Source organism: Anopheles merus, chromosome 3L (genome assembly GCF_017562075.2).
Source record: "Anopheles merus strain MAF chromosome 3L, AmerM5.1, whole genome shotgun sequence".
In the NCBI taxonomy this organism is placed as follows: Eukaryota; Metazoa; Arthropoda; class Insecta; order Diptera; family Culicidae; genus Anopheles; species Anopheles merus.
Window position 1 is genome coordinate 21,869,285 of NC_054085.1, and position 19,584 is coordinate 21,888,868.

At 44.0% G+C, this 19,584-nt stretch overlaps 1 protein-coding gene across 2 annotated transcripts; it reads left to right on the top strand.

Annotated features, from left to right (window-relative positions):
- Positions 1 to 1,824: 1,824 nt before the first annotated feature.
- Positions 1,825 to 14,615, top strand: LOC121599480 (Y+L amino acid transporter 2-like). Of its 2 annotated transcripts, none has more exons than XM_041927315.1 (8): positions 1,825 to 2,100; positions 9,861 to 10,687; positions 12,501 to 12,719; positions 12,826 to 13,096; positions 13,185 to 13,305; positions 13,378 to 13,581; positions 13,652 to 13,801; positions 13,884 to 14,615. In XM_041927315.1, exons 2-8 carry the CDS (start codon positions 10,378 to 10,380, stop codon positions 14,118 to 14,120), a joined length of 1,512 nt encoding a protein of 503 aa, XP_041783249.1. In that variant the 5' UTR covers positions 1,825 to 2,100; positions 9,861 to 10,377; the 3' UTR covers positions 14,121 to 14,615. The 2 variants fall into 2 exon arrangements, with proteins under 2 accessions (XP_041783249.1, XP_041783248.1); XM_041927314.1 differs by having other exon boundaries at positions 1,825 to 1,968.
- The last annotated feature ends 4,969 nt before the right edge of the window (positions 14,616 to 19,584 follow it).

Below are 19,584 nucleotides of genomic sequence, written 5' to 3' on the forward strand. Positions count from 1 at the left end.
GCGCCACAGATTAAGCTTAAACGACTGGAAAATTGAATATCCATAGAAAAAAAATGAAAGCTCCACAGCTTCATTGGTTTGATCAATAGATGGCGTATTACAACTCATCATTATATTGCTATCCTTTTCTTGCAATGTATTTCGACAAGTTGCATTTTATTATGACCTATATAGCCTTCTAACTTTCTGAGCAAAAATCTATATAAATGGTCGTGTGGTTAGATAAGTGGGTATCAACACCAATGACCATTGCTCAAATCTCACTTGCTTCAGTGCTGGTGGTTTCCGTTGGAGTTTAGTATTTAAACAATCGTATCGCCGTTCTAGTTCTAGCGATGCATAACTTCAATGCGAAACCATACAACAGTACAGAGGAAATGAGAAAGCTCTCCTCCAAGCGATGAAGCTCAACTGGTTGGGGTATCCCACCAACAGATAGCGCCACCAGCTTTTTTGCTATTTTTAGAATGCATGAGTCGTTTGGCGTCTGCTAAACGAAGTCTTTCTATATTCCGTTTAGGTAGAGAACTTGAGTCGTTTAGAAGCCGTTTAGTGGTCGTTTAGTGGATTTGTGGCACTTGGGGCATTAGTATGATCACTGACCCAAAGCTAATCCATGCCATTGAAATAGATAAAGGATGTATTTTCTCGTAAGATAGAACTTTCGTTTTGCACATTTGTACCCCTTCACCTCACTCCTCCACAAGCAACAAATTTTTTAAACTGAATTTCAAGTTTAAAACCTACAAGAAAACTACTCATAAAATTGAGGTGGTCTTACCGAAAACCGCCAAAATAATCTGGCCACACTGACGAAGCAGTTGGGGCTGTGCAAACGGCTGTCGGATGTGTGTCGGAGGATTGATTTAAAAGGGCGGTTGAATTTTTATGCTTTTCTGTTATGTAAAAAGAGGTTTTGAAGACATTGTTTTCGCCCTTAATTGAAAATATTGAACATAAAGGTTAAAATCTACACAAAATTGCAAATTTTCTTAAGCTATTTGTATCTCTTTCTGACGTAATTTTGCATGCTTATGTTGTCATCGACCAGTAAAAAATAGCCGTTGCAGCAGTCACTTAAAAAAACAACCCCCAAATAATCATACAGGACAAATCAACACATCAGATAATGTAATGTTGTACCTAAAATGTATGCAAACTACAGCAGAAAAGGATACAAAATTACACCCCAAAATTACACGCCAGCAAATTGCACACCAACGGCTATCGATAAACATAACCCTAAAAGGGGGGGGAGAGGAGGGTTTTCATACACCGACTGTTTGCCCCGTAAATTATGCTGCACAATTCCCCGCGAGCGCATGCCGCCGGTCGTGTATCTGTTGCGCTGTTGCAAATCGAGCCGTCCTGCTCACGCGCGCCCCGTGCAGGGTGCCCCTCGGCACGCTATTGCGCACACCGTTCCGCGCGTTGTTCCGCTTCCGCTGCCGGTAGTAGTAGTGCCATGTGCTGCCATGTGTGCGCCCCTTCCCTTGCACCAATACTGGCGAACAAGAGAGGCAGCGAGCATAAAATCATTGCATAGCATTATGTTCTGACTCTTTCAGTGTGTTGGTGCGTGCGTATACATGCATGTTCTCCGAAATCAGCATCGTGTTCGGGGTTGGGTTTTTTTTGCCTTCTCGTTCTCTCTCGTTCTCCCTCTCTGCCTCTCTCTTGCTGTTGTCGACGTAGCGGCGCGCATGGAGCCACGAGGGCCGCGTGTGCGTTTTCATTCGCGCTTCGGTTTCAAAACTCGTGCGTTCGTCGATGCGCGCGGGGGTCCCGCTTGGTATATATACTTTTTTTCTTTACCATTTTATTTCGACCTAGAACGACGTGTGCACGGGGCTGTGCAGCTAGCGCGCACCGTGTTTAGAATGCGAAACGGTCGGTCGGGGCCTGCCGCTGTAGCTGCCATTCTGAAGCCGCTTCCGTCGCCGTGGAACGTTTGTTGAGTGTTTTGCTGTGCGTTTTTTGTTGTTGTTTTTGTTACTTCTCCACCGCTTTCTCGTTCCGGTTCATTTATGCTTGCCGTGCGTTAGTGAATGTGTTAATCAAAATCGGTGTTTTGGTGTGAACGACATTTTTCGGTCGAAGGTAGAGTAGGGCCAGCAGAAAACGACTAGAGCCGCGCACCGGATACCGACAGAAACGGGAGGAAGCGTGGGAGGGGGCATCCACCCTTTTCGGTCGGGCGGGCCGCGTGCAGCAGTAGGTAAAGTTGCGTGAGAAAACGTGAACATCGGCGGCGCGTACTCGCTGTACACGTGGAGCATCAGCCCCGTTTCTTGCCGGCTGTCAGCTGGCGCTTGGGGGAATCGATAAACGCACCGGCCGTACACTGGTTGGAGTTGCAGTTGCTTCCTGCAAACTCACGTGGCCCCGTGTGCGAAACCTAATTTCCTTCCCGCGCCCTCCCGTTGCGCGCAAACGGTTGGGAAAGTTGGGAAAAAGCGCGTCTTGCAAGGTGAATGGCGCAGAGAAACGCTTTCAGCTCGGTGTGCAATTAATAATATGATTTAGGTTTATGATGCTGATTCAACTAGTAGTCCGATACAAGACGGCTCCGGTGAAGTCATTAAGTGTTCCCCATCCGCGTGCCAACATCTTTGCTGAGCTGTGTCAACAAGGCAAGGATGGAAGAATCCACAGAGAAGCACAAAGCATTTGTTTGTTCGAAAACATGTGAAGTGAACGTTCTTGGAGGAGTTTCATTAATGTGTGCGTGTGTGTCGTTAAACCGGGCCAGTTATGAGGGGGAGGGTGGCCAACCCAGACGAACTGCAATCGATGCAGTGTACTTGTTCGGTGTGTGTGTGTGTCCCTAGCTGCTAGAACCCTTTAATTCTGATCGATTTTCCCCCGCTGGCTTTGGAGCGGTGATTCATGTGCCCAATGTTGCTGTTGTGCAATTGGAGAAAACTGCTGCTCAAACTTGCATTGAAAGCACTTTTTGTGTGTTCTTTTACTTCGCGTGGTTTTTTTTTAACATTTCGCAACAACGACCCAATGGCCTGGATTACTTTGCAGACCTTTTTAAAATCGGCACGCAGCGTGTTGGCGTTGGTTACTGTTTCTCGCTGCTGTGTTTTAATTATGTTTGAAAGCGCTTTGCTGTAAATAGTCTTTAACAAAAAAAAGCCCTTCAAATACACCAACCAGCCAGTAATTGAGCGTAATTTCTCCGCCGAAGCATCTAAATCCGTCCCGGACGGCAAGCGCACAGCAAACCGCTACCTTCTAGCGCAGCGTTGTCAAACTCGTTTGACCATTGCGGGCCAAAATGCTGCTGAAAATAGTAATAGTAGTAGAAAATAGTAAAAATCAGTTCTTTCGATTATTTTTTGGGATAACAATTAAGTTGCATTAGTTAAAACTGTAATGTAAAATAAAGTACAAAATGTATCAGATTATTTTCAATCAGCCATAGACTTTTGATATTTCATACATTTCCAAAGTTTTGTGCAAACTCACAAGATAAGTACGCAAAGCTCTGACTCATGACTAACTACTGTTAGTTTATCCAATACAGAATAGTAAATTTTACCTTGATATTGGTGTCATTTTGATGATCAATATTTTTGAGCTGGTATTAATTGTGAACAGCGTTTACGCGTAGGGGAAGGTAGGTAAAGACGGACACGTTAAGGGAAATGGTAAAAATCTAGGGATATACATATAAGCGCAACGACCAAGAAAATGTGCATACATTATCTTACACTCATGTTTTATCAGAAAATGTGTTGTAACTTTTACGTTTCATGGTCGATTTTTGCGTTCTTTTCAAGAATGATAAACTTGATTTTTTTCGTGCGGTTTTGGAAATGTTTGGGTAAGACGGACACCTGATATGGGAAAGATGGACACTATGAAGGGTAAGATGGACACCTGTAGAAAACGTTGGAAAGTGAAGAGTTTTACAGTATTATAACAAATTCTATCGCTTTCCACATCCTGGTACGTAACCAATAAACCAAGGTATAAACCAATTCTTGGCCTATTGCAACGACGATTCATTCAGCCGAGGTTTTAAGAATTGTAAGCACCGCTTCTACTATATCGTAGAATGCAGCATCTAAAGCATTATTGAACCATCGCGCACTTACAGCTGACGTTGCTCCGGCTTACAGAACAACAGTCTAGAACTTCCTTTTAGGAAATTACTTCGCGAAAAGTCCACGGCCACAGTATTTTTTGAGGGATTTGTTAATAGTTTAATCCATTTTCTCACCAACTCAAAATTCAACATTTGATATTTGTAATCCCATAGAATTTCTCATCTATTCCTGAACTATGTCGTATGCAATGCTTCATCTTTTTATTGCTTAAAGTTGTCCAAGTCGTGACAAGGTATTGGATTTCGTGAAGCGCCTCGTCAGCGCCGAGCGAGTAATAGCATAACGAATGGCTACTATTTTGACCGGTGTTGCATTTCTCGCTTATTTCAATACTTTCTCTAGTTGCTGATTGGTTTATAGCTTCGGAATACCCTTATTTAAGATATTTGAAGAAATATATTCGTCATCAATTGATATAAGAAGTTTAATAAATTAATAAATTCGGTGTCCATCTTTCCCTACAGGATATTTAAACCACCAGAAAACCATAAAGGGTTTTCCTCGATTAATTGGTTGGTTCCCAACAATTTTTGGTGGGTTCCCACAATATTTTGGCCGTTTCCCAGAAATGTTTGGTCCAATTGTATAGATATCCAATTGGAAAATACCAATAATTATGGGAACGAACCAAAAATCTATGGGAACCCACCAAAAAATTATGGGAATTGACCAATAAATTGTGGGAAACTTTGTATTTTTACTTGCTTTCTTTCTCGCTTTTTCACCAGTTTTAGATCCACAGGGGTGCGCACGATTAAAAATTTGTTTTATTCGTGGATTTAACCATTTTGCATATATTATGCCAAAAATGTTTCCAAATGTGTTGTTTAACTTTAAGATAGGATGCTGCATTGTTGATTTTTTTCGGAAATTACCATTTTGATGCATTTATGAGAAGTGTTCGTCTTTACCTACCTTCCCCTACGTTAAAAACAGTGAATTCTTACATTTGATGCTGCCCAAGCTCCATAAATTATTACAGATCGGTTCGTTCTGTCCAGTCCAGTCCAGGGCAAATCTTCATTTAACTGTCGGGGAGGGGTCATACAAGTCCTTCGTAACCGTTATACCCGTCCTGCTAATTCCTAATTCATTATGGCCATCAAAAACAGAGCCATATGCCCACCTGTTTTTTTCCTTCTAATCACATTGATCTTGGTAGGATGCATCATGGAAAGCTTGTGATCGTTTGTAACAGCCTATCAAAAGTAATACGAGTTTGTGCTGACATCTGATTTCATCTGTTTTCTAAACATTTTGCAGAAGTAAAATGTTCTAAGCTTCATTGATACCTATAGAGGACTTCGATCTTTCCCAAAACAAATATTCCGCCAAATCTAAGAGCTTGCGTTTTAGATTCCTGTTGGTTGAGTGATTTTGGTTGAGAGAGAGAGATTAAGGCTAAAATTGATTCTTTAAAAAAAAATTGACCATCACATATTTGTCACAGAAATGCTTCTACAAATAAATGTTGGCTCAAGCGGTCGCGGGCCACTAGTTTGACATCTCTGTTCTAGCGGCTCACTAATCAGCTCTTATTTGCGCTCACTAATGGACTGAAGTGGTGTTGAGCGGTACACAACAGCGATTGCCGGGGACATTGTAGTAGTGGCAGCGATTGAACGCAACTGCCATTCGCTGGAATTCGCCACTCAAAGACAACCTTTTTTTGTGTGTGCCCACCGCATTGTACTTTTTTAGTGTGCTCCCAGGGATTCTATTTGCTCAATCCTTGTCGGAGGTGCCACAGATCGGAGACGCAGGTTTTGTGATGGTGCTCCGGGAACTGCGCATTGCATGCTGTACAGCATAGTCCCATACACTTAGAACATGCTTAGTGGTAGCAGACACAGCCAAAAAAAAAAAGAAAAGAAAGACGATTCTCAGCTCTATTTCTTCCCCGGCGTGCAAAATACACTTTGCGCCTGTTGTGCTTCTTCACCCGAAGACGTTATAACTATCGAAGACGAGCAGGCGTTCCTGTGCGGGTTCCGCTCGTCCCGCCTGTTCGGCCGCAACTTCTACCTGTGGGACTACTTTGTGCGGGTGAAGGAACAGTTCGAGATTTGCTTGGTGGAGGAATCGGTCGAAACGGTGCGCGGTGGCGGCGGTACGTCCGCACACACACACACACGCACATACGAGAAGCTTGGGATGATTTATGGTAGCCCGACACCAGCTCGGCGGCAAGTGGATGTGATTTTGATTGAATTATCTGGCTTAATGGATGGCGTTTGTTTGGTTTTGTTGATTTCTTCACATTGTGCGCACCGCAGAGCCCCGCCAAAAGGTCGGCGATTCCGAGGGTGTGTGACGCGGCAGGAGAGGACGGGGGATAAACTATCGCACTGATGAACAGGCACACAGTCGCTAGAGCATGAACGCTAATGGAGAAGGGCTAGGCAAGAACAGCAAGGACAACGTGGCATATCGATGCGACATGGGCTGCGCAAGGATTCGTGGCGCTGGGCAAAGGGTTTTGGTGGTTCTGATAAGGAATTTGATGTATGATGTATGATAATGATTAAAAAGGGTATGTTTGGGATATTTTTGGAATTATTCCAAATAGACCTTACTGGGTAGAGGTAGCACATCTCGATAATGATTTCCAGACTTTTATTTAGTCGTTGGATATCTGCTATCAGCTACATTCAATAGTCCGTTTAGGATTACATGGCGTCATCCTTCTCTTCTTCTTGTTTGGCTCAACAACCGATGCCGGTCAAGGCCTGCCAACCCACTTGTGAGGTTGGCTTTCAGTGACTTATTGATTTCCCCCCATAGCAGGATAGTCAGTCCTACGTATGGCGGCACGGTCTATTTGGGCTTGAACCCATGACGGGCATGTTGTTAAGTCGTACGAGTTGACGACTGTACCATGAGACCGGCTTAATGGCGTCATGGCGTCATCCAGTGCTGCAAAATGTCACTGTCAATGTCATACAAAATTCTGACCGAAACAAAATCCATGTCAGCGTCACGTACTCAATATTGACAATCAGAGGTGCCAACGTATGGTTATGACTTTTTTGCTGTGATCAGTTCTTCAATATGTCACTGACATAGTCATCACAAATTCTGGTTGAAACAAAATCATGTCAGCGTCACCATCACATCACATGCTTGATGATATTTTGTGCCAACAACTCTCGGTCAGTCACTTGGTCTCAGCATTTTCTGTCGGTGATCATCACGATGGTCATGAGAGACATGCGGTGCTTGCGAGTGGTTCCAAGAAACCAAATGAGCAGATTTTCACGTTCTGTTTGACGCGACAGAAACGTCACTAAGCATGTGATTGGTCCACTCTCACCCCAGGCCATCACAGTAATGTACGTTACCTGACTTGAACTTCGTAGCAGTCATGAGTGTTGGCGACTGAAACATGGGCATTTGGCAGCACTGTTCACAGCCAGAAAAAGTCATGATAATGCTTGCGTTAAGATCAGTTTGTCAGTCACAGTATCGGGTTTGAGTCAAACATTCGCCTGTCGCGTTCGGCATGCCATGACGCACTTTTAATGAGTATCAGCAATGAACATCAAGCTGCCACGGATGTGTTCATTGTTTTCGTTGGTGATCATCTCGTGATGCTCAAAATATTTGCAGCACTGGCTACATCTTCAATGATATCGGGTGCGTCAAAATTAAGTAATGTTTACGAAGACACAAACTATTTTCAATCTATTTTGATAGCTCCAAATTCCAAGTAAGACCATGGTTGAACTAGAAATCAATAATTATGATTGAATTAGGGCTACTACAGTACTACAGTGCCTATCATAACTATACGGACAGTCGTTTCTCGCGATTAGCGAAAACTTCGGAAATGATAATTAGAAATAGTACGATTTGTGCCTATGTCTGGTTAAGGAATAGAAAAAAAATCATTCTATGCTGCCAAATTGTATGCATTGCATAGCTTAAGGCGCTATACATGGCACCTGTATACCCATTCATACCCATTACCATTATTTGTATGAGTATACAAACTCTAGAAATCTTTCAAAATAAGCCTAGCTGCCTTCTTCTTGTTTGAGGTCGATACAATTGTTCGCCACTGTCATAAAAATGCAATGTCATTATAACTACCTCTCACTTTTGAATGGCTGCAATTAAAAAAAAAAAACAATTTATTGTTGAACAGTAGTGTCCTGACCGTTTCGTTTAATGATTCTATTTTTGTGTTAATCAATTCTGGCAATGTAGCTAATATAAAATTCTTAATAATACTGTAAATAATATTCAATCAAACGCCCATTAATTAACGTTTATGACAACTCAGAAATCATTAAAACGTAGTCCAGCGACTGGAAATTGTTTATTTAGTAACTATTAGTCATTTTGACTGGTCGCAGTGTATTTGCTCGTGGCAAAATCCCAGTAGTTTACCTGTTATTTTCGTATTCGGGATGAACGTTCAGGTCGTGTTGCTAGTAATTATAACATTAAAAACCAAAGAAATGTGGAAAACTTATTTCACAAAAAAAAGAAAATTACAGCGTTCAAGTGAATTGTGAGTAATTTTATTTAAATCTTTAATCTAGGACTGTATATATTGAAACGAAAAGACTCTTCTCAAGTTTTAGAGATTTGCTAGTTTTTTTTTTATTTGAATTAGAAATTGAAAGTTGAATAAATTTCAAATTGCATACCTTCTCAGGTGCTTAGCAAGGTGAGCAAAGCAAAAAGCAAAAGTAAACCTTGTTCCAAAATCTGATAACACTATCGATTTGCTGTTGGGTCATAGTACTTAATCAGGGTCATACCCTTAATTGGTTTTTAATTTATTTTTTGTTTGTAAAGCTTTTTGTTGCACAAAATTTTAGAATGATGTGTGTAAAAGTAACGAATGCGAGAAACAAATTTGTTAATAGCATTTACAACGATTTACACCTGATTCTTCTAATACTAATTAATTGAAGTGTGTGATACAGTTATAGGGAATACAAGTTGAAATATGCTCAACCGATCTCAATCCCAGTCGAAACAGAAACCTTTCAATGTTCAGGGTTAAAACAAATCAAAAAAATATGTCATTACTCTTCCTCCTTTCTTATCATTGTGTGTGTTTTTTATTATTTCGCTTGCTTCATCGCTTTCTTCCGTTACAATTGCAGCCGTTAACGGTTGCGGCAGTAACTCACATTTGGACACGGCCAAAAAATAAAATAAAATAACGGCTTCGCGCACAAACTGCAAGCAAACGCACAGTTACAGTACAGCACCAACAGCACCACGCTCTCTCCGGTGCGGTAGTAAATCCACCACACACTAAGAACGCTTCCTGTTGTGGTTTACTTCGCCCGTTTATTCTCCACGTCGTTTACAAACCGCAAGCAGAGGGAAAAGAAATTGTTGTAAAACAAGCAAACAAACGACGATCCTCGTCCTACCAGCACCGTTACAGAACGCGTCTTACGAATCCCGCTTTTTTTTGGCTCTCGGTGACAACCATTTTTAGCAGTGCCAACCGATCGGACCCGAATCCCACTGCCTATCACGCTCAGTGTCGTGTTCGGGGTGCCGATCTTCGAGTCCCAGAAAAAAGGGGGAAAACGTTTGATGCCAAACATCCGTGTAGTTTAGTTTTGTAAAACGATTAATTGCCGACAACTTCATTACAAGCTTGGGGTATAGTTCCGCCACCGTCTGCCTGCCGCACAGCCTCCGCCGGAGCATTGCCAGCCACGCCACGTTCTTATCATGTTTACCTCTTGCTGTTTGCTTTCGTTACAGGCCAGACCGCGCACGTCGATACTGTTGTTGCGTCAGCACGCTTCGGTTTCGGGAACGACGCCGAAAATTATTAAAAAAAAAAAAACGCAGTAGCAAAGTGTTCGTGCCCCGGTCGAGTCGATCGCCCCAAGCCCCAGACCAGTGCATCATGCGGTTACCTTCGTGCAGCATAAACCCGGTGCCGTTCGATCGAAACACACTCTCGCTGCCATAAGACTGAACGCTGAGACCGGCGGTGCGAGCTTACACAACGGTGCCTTTTTTTTTTGAAGACGCAAAAATCCGCATGGTGAGCCTTTTTTGTCCCCGGGTTGGGATGTAGTGCCCCGTGTCCGGTGCCAGTGGTTGGTGTTACAGGTCGATCTTGAAACGTGCTATCAACATATCGACCGCCGGCATTCCTTATCAATTGTGCTGGGTGTGTGAGTGTGTGCGTGATCGTGTGAATAGTGTAAGTGAACGTCAAACAAACAAAAAAAAACAGAGAAAGAGAAAAAGAAAAGTGCGTCAAACAAAAATGGCCAAAGTCGGTGATGTGGACAACCGGCCGGTACAGCAGGGCTTTCGGCGCGAAAGTGATGAGGGCAAGGCGGTGGCCGGCACGTCCGAAAGCCCCGACGCTGGCGGCGGCGGTGGCATCGAGATGAAGAAGGAGCTTGGCCTGATGGATGGAGTGGCGATCATCGTGGGCGTGATCGTCGGTGCCGGCATCTTCGTCTCGCCCAAGGGTGTGCTGCTCTACTCCGGCTCGATCGGCGTGGCCATCATCGTGTGGATACTGTCCGGTGTGCTGAGTATGGTCGGTGCGCTGTGTTATGCCGAGCTGGGTAAGTGACGTGCTGTACTGCGGGGTATGTTCGGATGTGACCCTGTGTTTTTGTTCCAAGCGGTTATCAATTGATGTGAGCATGTCGACGAACCTGCTGCAACACCTGCAGCTAACCGGCGTGTCCGTGCGTACAGAGCGAGGCTAGCTGTAGTGGAATAAACGTACTGATAAGAGTGAAAACGTGCATGCTGACGAAAACAAGTCAGGTAGAACCAGACTGAAGCCTGTTTTGTTTGGTTTGATGATACGCAGCACTTAAATAAATGGGAATAATCTTTGGTAACTTGTTTAGAAATTTCTAACTTGTTACAAAAAAGTTTGTGAAACAAATAATATTTGTCTTTTGTTATCACTTTATTTCTTTTAATCCAAAATTCCCCCCAACGACTGTTTTGTTTTAGTGTTTTGCAACTGTTGAAGAAACGTACATAGTGTATGTTACATGCTATTGAAACTAATTACTGTTATCAATTTTAATTACTTGATTGCGACGACTAGTACTTCGTTACTCTAACAATACTATCTCACTAGCTACTACCTATACTAGTTTGTTACTTGTAATCCTTTTGATTTTTGAGTGGATATATAATTGGAGATATGCGATTTGCTAAATTTTACATATATTGGTGAAGTAATTTGTTCCAATTTGACACAAAAACACTAAAATCACTCAATTTGCTCAAAATTGCTCAATTTGCTCAAAAACACATTATTATTCTTTTTTATTGGACAGTAAAGTCCTGATAAATTTGCTTAATTTAACACTTAGATTACAAAAATTAATCATAGACTGGACTGTAGATGTTTTTTTTTTTTATATGGCATGAGTGTTTGATGAAAATCAAAGAGCTTGTGCACTTGGTTAAATGCCCTGCTCATAGAAGTAATGGGGTCGAATGAGTCATAGATTGTTCCGCTGCGCCCTATACTAAGCAGTGGGCGTAGTTGGAGCCGTTGGAGCAGTATACTTCAAATCGCTGAAGTATTGAAGAACAGTTGATTTTTGCCTGTTAATAAACCTCCAACGAACATTTGTTGTGCTACGCGGCGTCTATCGCTGAGTTTTTGCAGTCCATGCTACTTTTGTCGTGCTTCATAAGACGGGTGCCGACTACCTGGCGGCAATGGGAGCAGACGCACAGCATTGAATCAAATATTACAACAGCTGCGATATTCGAGTTACGATGGTAAATCATTAGTTGCGTAGCTCAAGAACTTAATTTCATTGCAATGACCAGGTAATTAGATTGAATTAGGTAATTTCTGTTACAAGATATCCTTAGAAATTTGATTAGTTGTATAACCAAAGCCGAAATAAAGACATCTAAAAGTTTGAGTCCTAACAATAAGGTTTAAGTCCCGTTTGCTGGGTCGATATTCCTGCTTCTGGGGAAACTAATCAGTCGTAGAGAGGCTAAAACGATCACTACACTAAATATAACCTCGGACCTTCAAGTACAAAGCCATAACAATAAGAAGATCGCAAAGGATCCTCACATTTAAATATGATAGCACAAAATTCCGATAACGTGCTGAGCCAACACGCATCTTCCAAGAAGATTCGCCAGACGGACGACATAAATAAAAATTCGATCCTCGCTAAATTCCTCCACCAAAAAAACGCAATAAAGCACGGATAAATTATGTTCGTTGCACCCTGCTCGGTTTTCCAAATTACCTGCCATTCGTCTTCAGTAGTTTTTTTTTTTTTTTGGGATTCATTCCTGATACAGCATTTACTAAAACCGGTTTGCTCAACAAAACTTCCCATTCTTCAACATTTATTTTTTGTTCGCAAAACACAATTCCAGGCACCATGATTCCCAAGTCGGGCGGTGATTACGCGTACATCGGTGAAGCGTTCGGTCCGCTGCCAGCGTTCCTGTACCTTTGGGTGGCACTGCTGATTCTCGTCCCGGCCGGCAATGCCATTACCGCGATCACGTTCGCCCAATATCTGCTGCAGCCGCTGTGGCCCACCTGCGAACCGCCGTACGAGTCGGTGCGCTTGCTAGCCGCCGTTATAACCTGTAAGTGCTGTTACAACTCGCGCTATCATCATCCTGTTTGTTTTTTTTTTTTTTTTTTAATTTTATTCTCCTTTTTTTTTTTTGCCATCTCTTGACCGGTCTGTAGGTCTTCTTACCGCGATCAACTGTCGAAATGTGAAATGGGTCGCCCGGGTGACGGAGACGTTCACGGGGATGAAGGTGTTGGCCCTGCTGGTCATAACCGGTGCCGGTGCGTGGCATCTGATGAGTGGCAACACGGAGCTGCTCGAGGCCCCGTTCGCCAACTCCAAGATACAGCCCGGCTTCATTGCGGTCGCTTTCTACAACGGGCTGTTTTCGTACTCGGGCTGGAATTATCTCAACTTTGTCACGGAGGAGCTGAAAGATCCCTACCGGTATGTTCCCTTATTGCCTCTGCTGATTGTTATCGAAGCGTCACACCTGCATGTGCTGCATTGTTTCCCCCTCTTCTTCTCATTACAGCAACTTACCCCGCGCCATCTGCATCAGCATGCCGGTCGTCACTGTCATCTATGTCATCACGAACATCGCCTACTTTGCGGTGCTACCGCCGGACGAGATGCTTTCCTCGCAGGCCGTCGCGGTAAGGATTGCTGCAGTTTGCGTGGCACCGCCGAGAGATTGCACTTAAGATATGAACCATCCCAATTTTTAGGTTACATTTGCGGAGAAAATGCTCAGCTTCATGGCCTGGACGATGCCACTGTTCGTGGCGTGCTCTACCTTCGGCTCGCTGAACGGTGCCATCTTTGCCTCGTCGCGACTGTTCTTTGTGGGCGCCCGAAACGGACATCTGCCGGCGGCACTTTCACTGATCAACATTAACTGTCTGACACCGATACCTTCATTGCTGTTCTTGGTAAGCCATCTGAGAGTGTTGCGCTTCTACAGGGCAGTTTTTTGAATTCATTTCTTCTTCTTCATTTCAGTGTGCCCTTACGCTTCTGCTGCTGTTCATTCGCGATGTGTTTGCGATCATCAACTACGTCAGCTACGTGGAGATCTTGTTCATCTTCATTTCCGTTGCCGGTCTGTTACGGTTACGGCAGAAGGCTCCCGATGCACACCGACCCATCAAGGTAATGGGAAGATCTTTTACATGGCGTTCTAAACTTCCGAGTTAACATGACCCACACTCTCGCTTTTCGTCGTCACATACAGGTGTCCCTGATCGTTCCGATCGTGTTCTTACTGACGGCTGGATTTTTGGTCATCTTCTCGGTGTTTGAGTCGCCGATGGAGGTCGGCATCGGTACGCTCGTCATACTGCTGGGCATTCCCGTGTACTACGTCACGATCGGGAAACCGTGGCGCTGGCTGACCCAAAAGTCGCAATCGTTCAATCGATTCTGCTCCAAACTGTTCCTATGCATGCCGAACAGCGAAAAGCTCGACTAGGATCTGATGGCCTAGGCGCATCCGCAAACAAAGCCACCCGTGTATCAAGCTCAAACATTAATCTCAACGAAGGACAGTCCGATGCCCGGTCGAATAGCGCCCTCTTGCTCACATATCATCTGTACTGTGTATATAGAGACTATACTTTGCATGGATAGTTACAGCAACAACAAACAAACAAAAAACATTAAAATGATATGCTACAACAGCAACAACATCATTGAAAAAAAAAACTAAAAACATAACCCATAATCAACGTAATTGCCTTCTCTCAAGCGCTCTTTCCACTGTTTTGTCGTGTCGAATCGATTTCTTAGGTGTAAGACATTAATCTAATGAGTGAAGAAACTGATACAGCAACACGGAAGCTCAACGTTGGCCTATTGCAATTGGCGTGTGTGATCGTTTCACTTTGAAGCTACAATACGACGGAGGATTTCAAGTTTAGAGCGCTTTTCGCACGACGCCTTAACTGTAGTATGCATGAAATAGAAATTACAATAGTCAATTTACAGTTTGTACAGGTTAGATAGGCAGGGAGCAATTTATAAGATTGTAGAGCTAAAAGAGAACGAATTACGAAGATTAGTTAAGTCATATTTATCTGCTCTTATAATCTGCCTTCAAAATCGAACGCTTCTGATAATGGCTGGTCGAATGCAACGGTTAACAGCGAAAAGTTTGATTGCTCCAAAGTCCCCTTGAGGGATTGCTTCCAGCGACGGGATTTTCCGGAGTTGTTGTGCTCAAATAATATTCCATGATATGCTGCTCAATGAATATCTACACTGATTTACACACAAACCTAAACTCTTACACACACACAGACACAGACACAGACACAGCAAGACATAACAGAACGAACCAAGACTGTTATTCGACTACATTTGAATAAGGGATTTTATACAATAAATATATTTCGATTTGTAAGATGTTTGTAATTTACACGCCAATAATTAATAAAATGAAGAATGAAAAGATCACCTGATTAAATCTTTTTTTTTGTTTGTTTCAAACATAAAACTCGATTGCAATCGATCGAAAAAGATGAAATTATCACAAAAAGAGGAATGTCACACATTAGGCCCGGTACAAACGTCCTTCACAACGCTGTCGATTGCTATGCATCGCCGTTCATGGAAATGTTGTCATAAACGCTAAAAAAGCTCACAATTTTCCTTCGCCTCGTAAGTCGCGCACGGTTAGTGGATAGGAGAACGTTACACGAACCTTTTACCATCAAAGAAAGCTTATCAGCCGGCTCCAGCGTGTATGTATCTCTTTCGAGGAACACTCTCCGACCCATACCTTCCTCATGCACTGCAATAATCACATCTTGACTCTCGTCGGAAAGGAGCTTCACGTAGGGATCGTCACACTTGCTACAATACGCATAATCGCCTGCACTTTGCACACCGGCCGTACAGCAGTTGAGTTCCCATTTGGTAGCACCGGTCAGCACCTCACAACGCGGACAGTGTGCTTCGAATGCGCTCGGTTCAACGATCCACGTGTGCTCGTACTGGATCATCTTGGAGATGGTGTAGAGTTTACGCATCATTCTTACCACGGGTTGGTGCTTGGTGAACGGGTCGCGTGCTACTGTTCAATTGAGGCATAGCTTGTAGGGCCTAGCGATGAAAGGGGCAATAGGACCTGCAGCTGATAAGATTGCAACACTACCTTAGGGAATGCGTTACTTGAGCAAGTCTTGGTGGAGTAATCTTATCAGATATTTAATCTCAGATACAGGGAAATACGCTCCAAGTTAAGCCAGGAAGTTGACTATAAATTTCGGTTGTAGTAACCCTACTCATAAGGAGTAACTACATCAATCCCTCACTTCAAGGGGTTTGGGATTTGGAAAAAATAGTTATTTTGTTTGTGCTTAGAGCCTTCTTTAGAGTCTCCACTGGGTCGTACGAAGTTTTCAATGCGTAAGACGCCCTATAGTAAGAGTAAAGCAAAGGACGAGGAAAACAAAACAAATGTCTGATATCAAGCCCATTGAACGGGTCGGCTCCCCATCCAGTTCCAGGCGACTGCGATTCTGAATCCGACTTCAATCAGCTCCGACTTCGGACGACTCCGGTCTCGAGTTTAGGCGACTTTAACTCCGGGCGACTACGTCTCTGGCGTAACTGACGTAGCGTAGTGACTAGTGACATCAGTACCCATGAAAATGATCGTTTTTTTTCACCTTTTTTAACGATTTCCAAAGCAAAGCCTGCCGGTACTATTCTCTTCTAGATGTAAAAGCAAAGAGTTGTATACACAGCGTATATAACAGTGCTCTCCAACCTTTTTTGGGATCATGAACCATTTGGCTTTGAAAATGCATTTTCCGTGGCCCACATATATTGAGAGATTACAGTTTGTAGTCTTATTTCAAAGTTTTATGATCAAAAATATTCCTAAATCTTATTCTAGACATGATCTTCATTGTGGGAAAAACTGCACAATATGGATAAGCTTTTACGCTTTTATATATAACCAAATCAATTGTTTCGCGAACTACCTCTGTTAACGCCACGGACCAATGGATGGAGATCACTGGTCTAGAGAATGCTCAGCTTTAAATTTATGTTTTATTATAATTGATCATTACAGTGTTTCTCTAGCCAACATTTCATTCTCAACATTTTCAACTGAATATCGTGCGTATACCGAGCAACCAATGACAGAGCATTCGAGTTTCCAGTTTTATTGTTGAAATGTATTTTACGGGATTGAATTGTTCGTTTCCGATGTTGAGCTGGCTAGAGAAACCCTGTATACTAATTTTAAAAATTATTCAACTTTTAACACCCGTGTCCTCGTTTGCAAGCGCAGTCATAGTTCATCACCGGTCTCCAAACGTTTCCTCGCTCAGCAACTCCATTCCTCTTTACGTTCCTTATCGTCTCCTCTCGTCTCTGTGACCGACCTCTCATTTTAATACTTTAATGTCGGTAGACTTTTGGTCAGAACGATCCGTTTTTTACATTGAACATTGCTACATTGAATCAACTCAACTACGATCCGACTACGATCTATCTGAAGGCTCAGAGGCTGCCAACCTTTTAAGTATCATCTAGCATTTCGAACGAGTAGTGTAAACATAGTCCGAATACCCTATCGGCCCCTAGCACGGGGTGGCATCGAACTCATTGGTAATAATTAAGCGTACAGCACCCCCAAAACATCTACCCCATCGCAACCCACATCCACAGCTTTGCCCATAATTACCGCAGCAGCAGCATCAATCCAAACCCCAGCCAACAGCGCACCGATTCAAAAGTTCAGATTTGTGCCCCGGCACTGCTCTGCACTGCTCTCGGCAAGCATCAGCACACCTCCACAACTGCCACGCACTCACACACGGTTTGCCAGTCCGCCCGCACCGTCCGCACGGAATACTAATTGAATCCATCCGGCACCACCCGTACGGGTAGGTAGATTGGTACGGTTGATATTCACGCCTACTTGCGCGACCGCGTTGGCTGATTTTGTTCAGGCGCTGATCCGCAGAACCGCACCACAGCACATAAACGGTGACGTCGATCGGCACAGTGTCTCGCACCGAGCGCTGCCATAGTGGCTAAGTGACGGAGGGGTTTGTTTCAGTTTTTGGAAGTTAGAGAGCTACCTATTCGGGATGCGTTGGGGTTTCTCCAGCTTGTCAGATCTTTGCGACGCGTGGTGCTGTGCCATACCTCCCATACCATCACGGTCATGAGCCGTGGGCGGACATTGAATACATACGTAATTTTCTTTGTGTTACTAGAACTCGGTGCACTCCTTCGGTTTGCTCCAATGTGGTCACTGCGCGTGGCTGTGTGCTCTCAACCTCGTGTGTGCTGAACGAATTTATGGAATTGTATCAAATTGGCTTAATCAAATCATATCGCGCACAGGGAAGCAGCAGTTGATAAGACGAAACGCCGATGTGCCGCAAAGTGCGAAGTGTAATCGGGAATTTGCAGTCAACCCCACCGGTCGTTGGGATGGCTTTTGCCTTCGGCCATTGGCCATCAACCTTCAAGTGTTTGCTCCAATTTTCAGTGTCACGAACGCGGCCCACGGCTCCAGCGTGCAGCACGCTGGTTGAAGTGAACTACGCTCGAAGGCACTACTCTGTTGCTCTGTCGAGGCAAGACTTTCCGACACGAGCACAGCAACGGTGCCTTTTAGTGCGGTTTCAAAGACACGCTACCGGTTGGGCCGGTAGCACAGATACACAAAACAAACCTTCAACTCATGCGCTGGCCGTTCGGTAGTGGCGGCAAAGTATGATAAGCCAGGCGACAGGCGACGAAAGATTCTGTCCACGGAGATGATCCCGGCAGGCTGAGGTTGCTGGGGCATAGCCCCTTTCTACCGAGCGGTTGTTTTTGTTCTGTGGCAAGGCCTAAAGGCTGCTCCGATCATTAGCATTGTGTAGCTTTGTTTTTTTTTTTTTTTCGGTAGCGACATTCGCACACGACCATCGTCACAGGCTGTAGTTTCTGAAAATGGAGGCCAATTTAAATATTACTGAAAATGGTACACATCAAGCAAACGTGTTGGAAGTTGTATGTTTTTGTAGCATTTCAATCAATAAGAATTATGTGTCATAACAGTTTGCTACAAACAAGCAACACTTTTTCCTCCCCGTTTGAATTGTGCTTTTTCGGTGAACCCCGACCGTTGAAATGTTATTTTCTTCCTTTACCACTTTTGCAAAGCCTTGCCTCGGTAGGCGCTTCCTGTATTGCTGTTTTCGTTCGCTCAAAAAGCAAGCAAAATTGCTCCACCGTCGGAAAGCTTCACCAAAAGCAAAGCGCTAAAACCAGTTTCACCACCGTTTCAGCAATTTTGCGCCCCCCTTCTCAAATCAAACAACAACATAATTGCGACAACACCAAAAAAAAGGGGCAATTTGCACACCGAGCCATGCTGGGTGAGCGAAAGATGGATGGACACCAAAACGAAGAGCAGATCAGATCATCACACTGGCAACACGGTCCGTCGGGTTTTGCACTGTTGCGCGCTCTTTCTCTCTCTCTCTCTCTCTCTCTCTCTCTCTCTCTCTCTCTCTCTCTCTCTCTCTCTCTCTCTGAACTTACACAGGTGTCGCGACGGTTGCGCACGCGATAAAGAGAGGGAGAGAGAGAGAGAGATAGGTGAGCGCCGGGGAGCTGGAAGCTGCGCGTGAGATTGCCCGCGCTCATCTACCACAGCGAAAGCTCTCGCGCTGCTGATCTTGCACTCAGCAGTTCGCTCACGCGCTTGTGCGCTCTTTCTAGTAGCTCTCTCTACGGAGCTCCGGTAAACTCTCAGGTGTGCCATGAGCGGACGGACGGCATTTAAATTGTCACCCTGCATCACTGTGTGCGAGTCGGTTGGGTGGGGTGGTGGACAACGGTACACATACACACACACACACACACACGTACCAATCTACCTTTAGTGGCTGGTTGATGGTTTATCCCGCGCATTCGCT

Excerpts from the sequence above, each read along its gene's own strand:
- LOC121599480 (XM_041927315.1), top strand. The coding sequence starts at position 10,378 with ATGGCCAAAGTCGGTGATGTGGACAACCGGCCGGTACAGCAGGGCTTT. Across the intron at positions 10,688-12,500 it reads GCTGTGTTATGCCGAGCTGG|GCACCATGATTCCCAAGTCG; the intron begins GTAAGTGACGTG and ends ACACAATTCCAG. Across the intron at positions 12,720-12,825 it reads GCTAGCCGCCGTTATAACCT|GTCTTCTTACCGCGATCAAC; the intron begins GTAAGTGCTGTT and ends ACCGGTCTGTAG.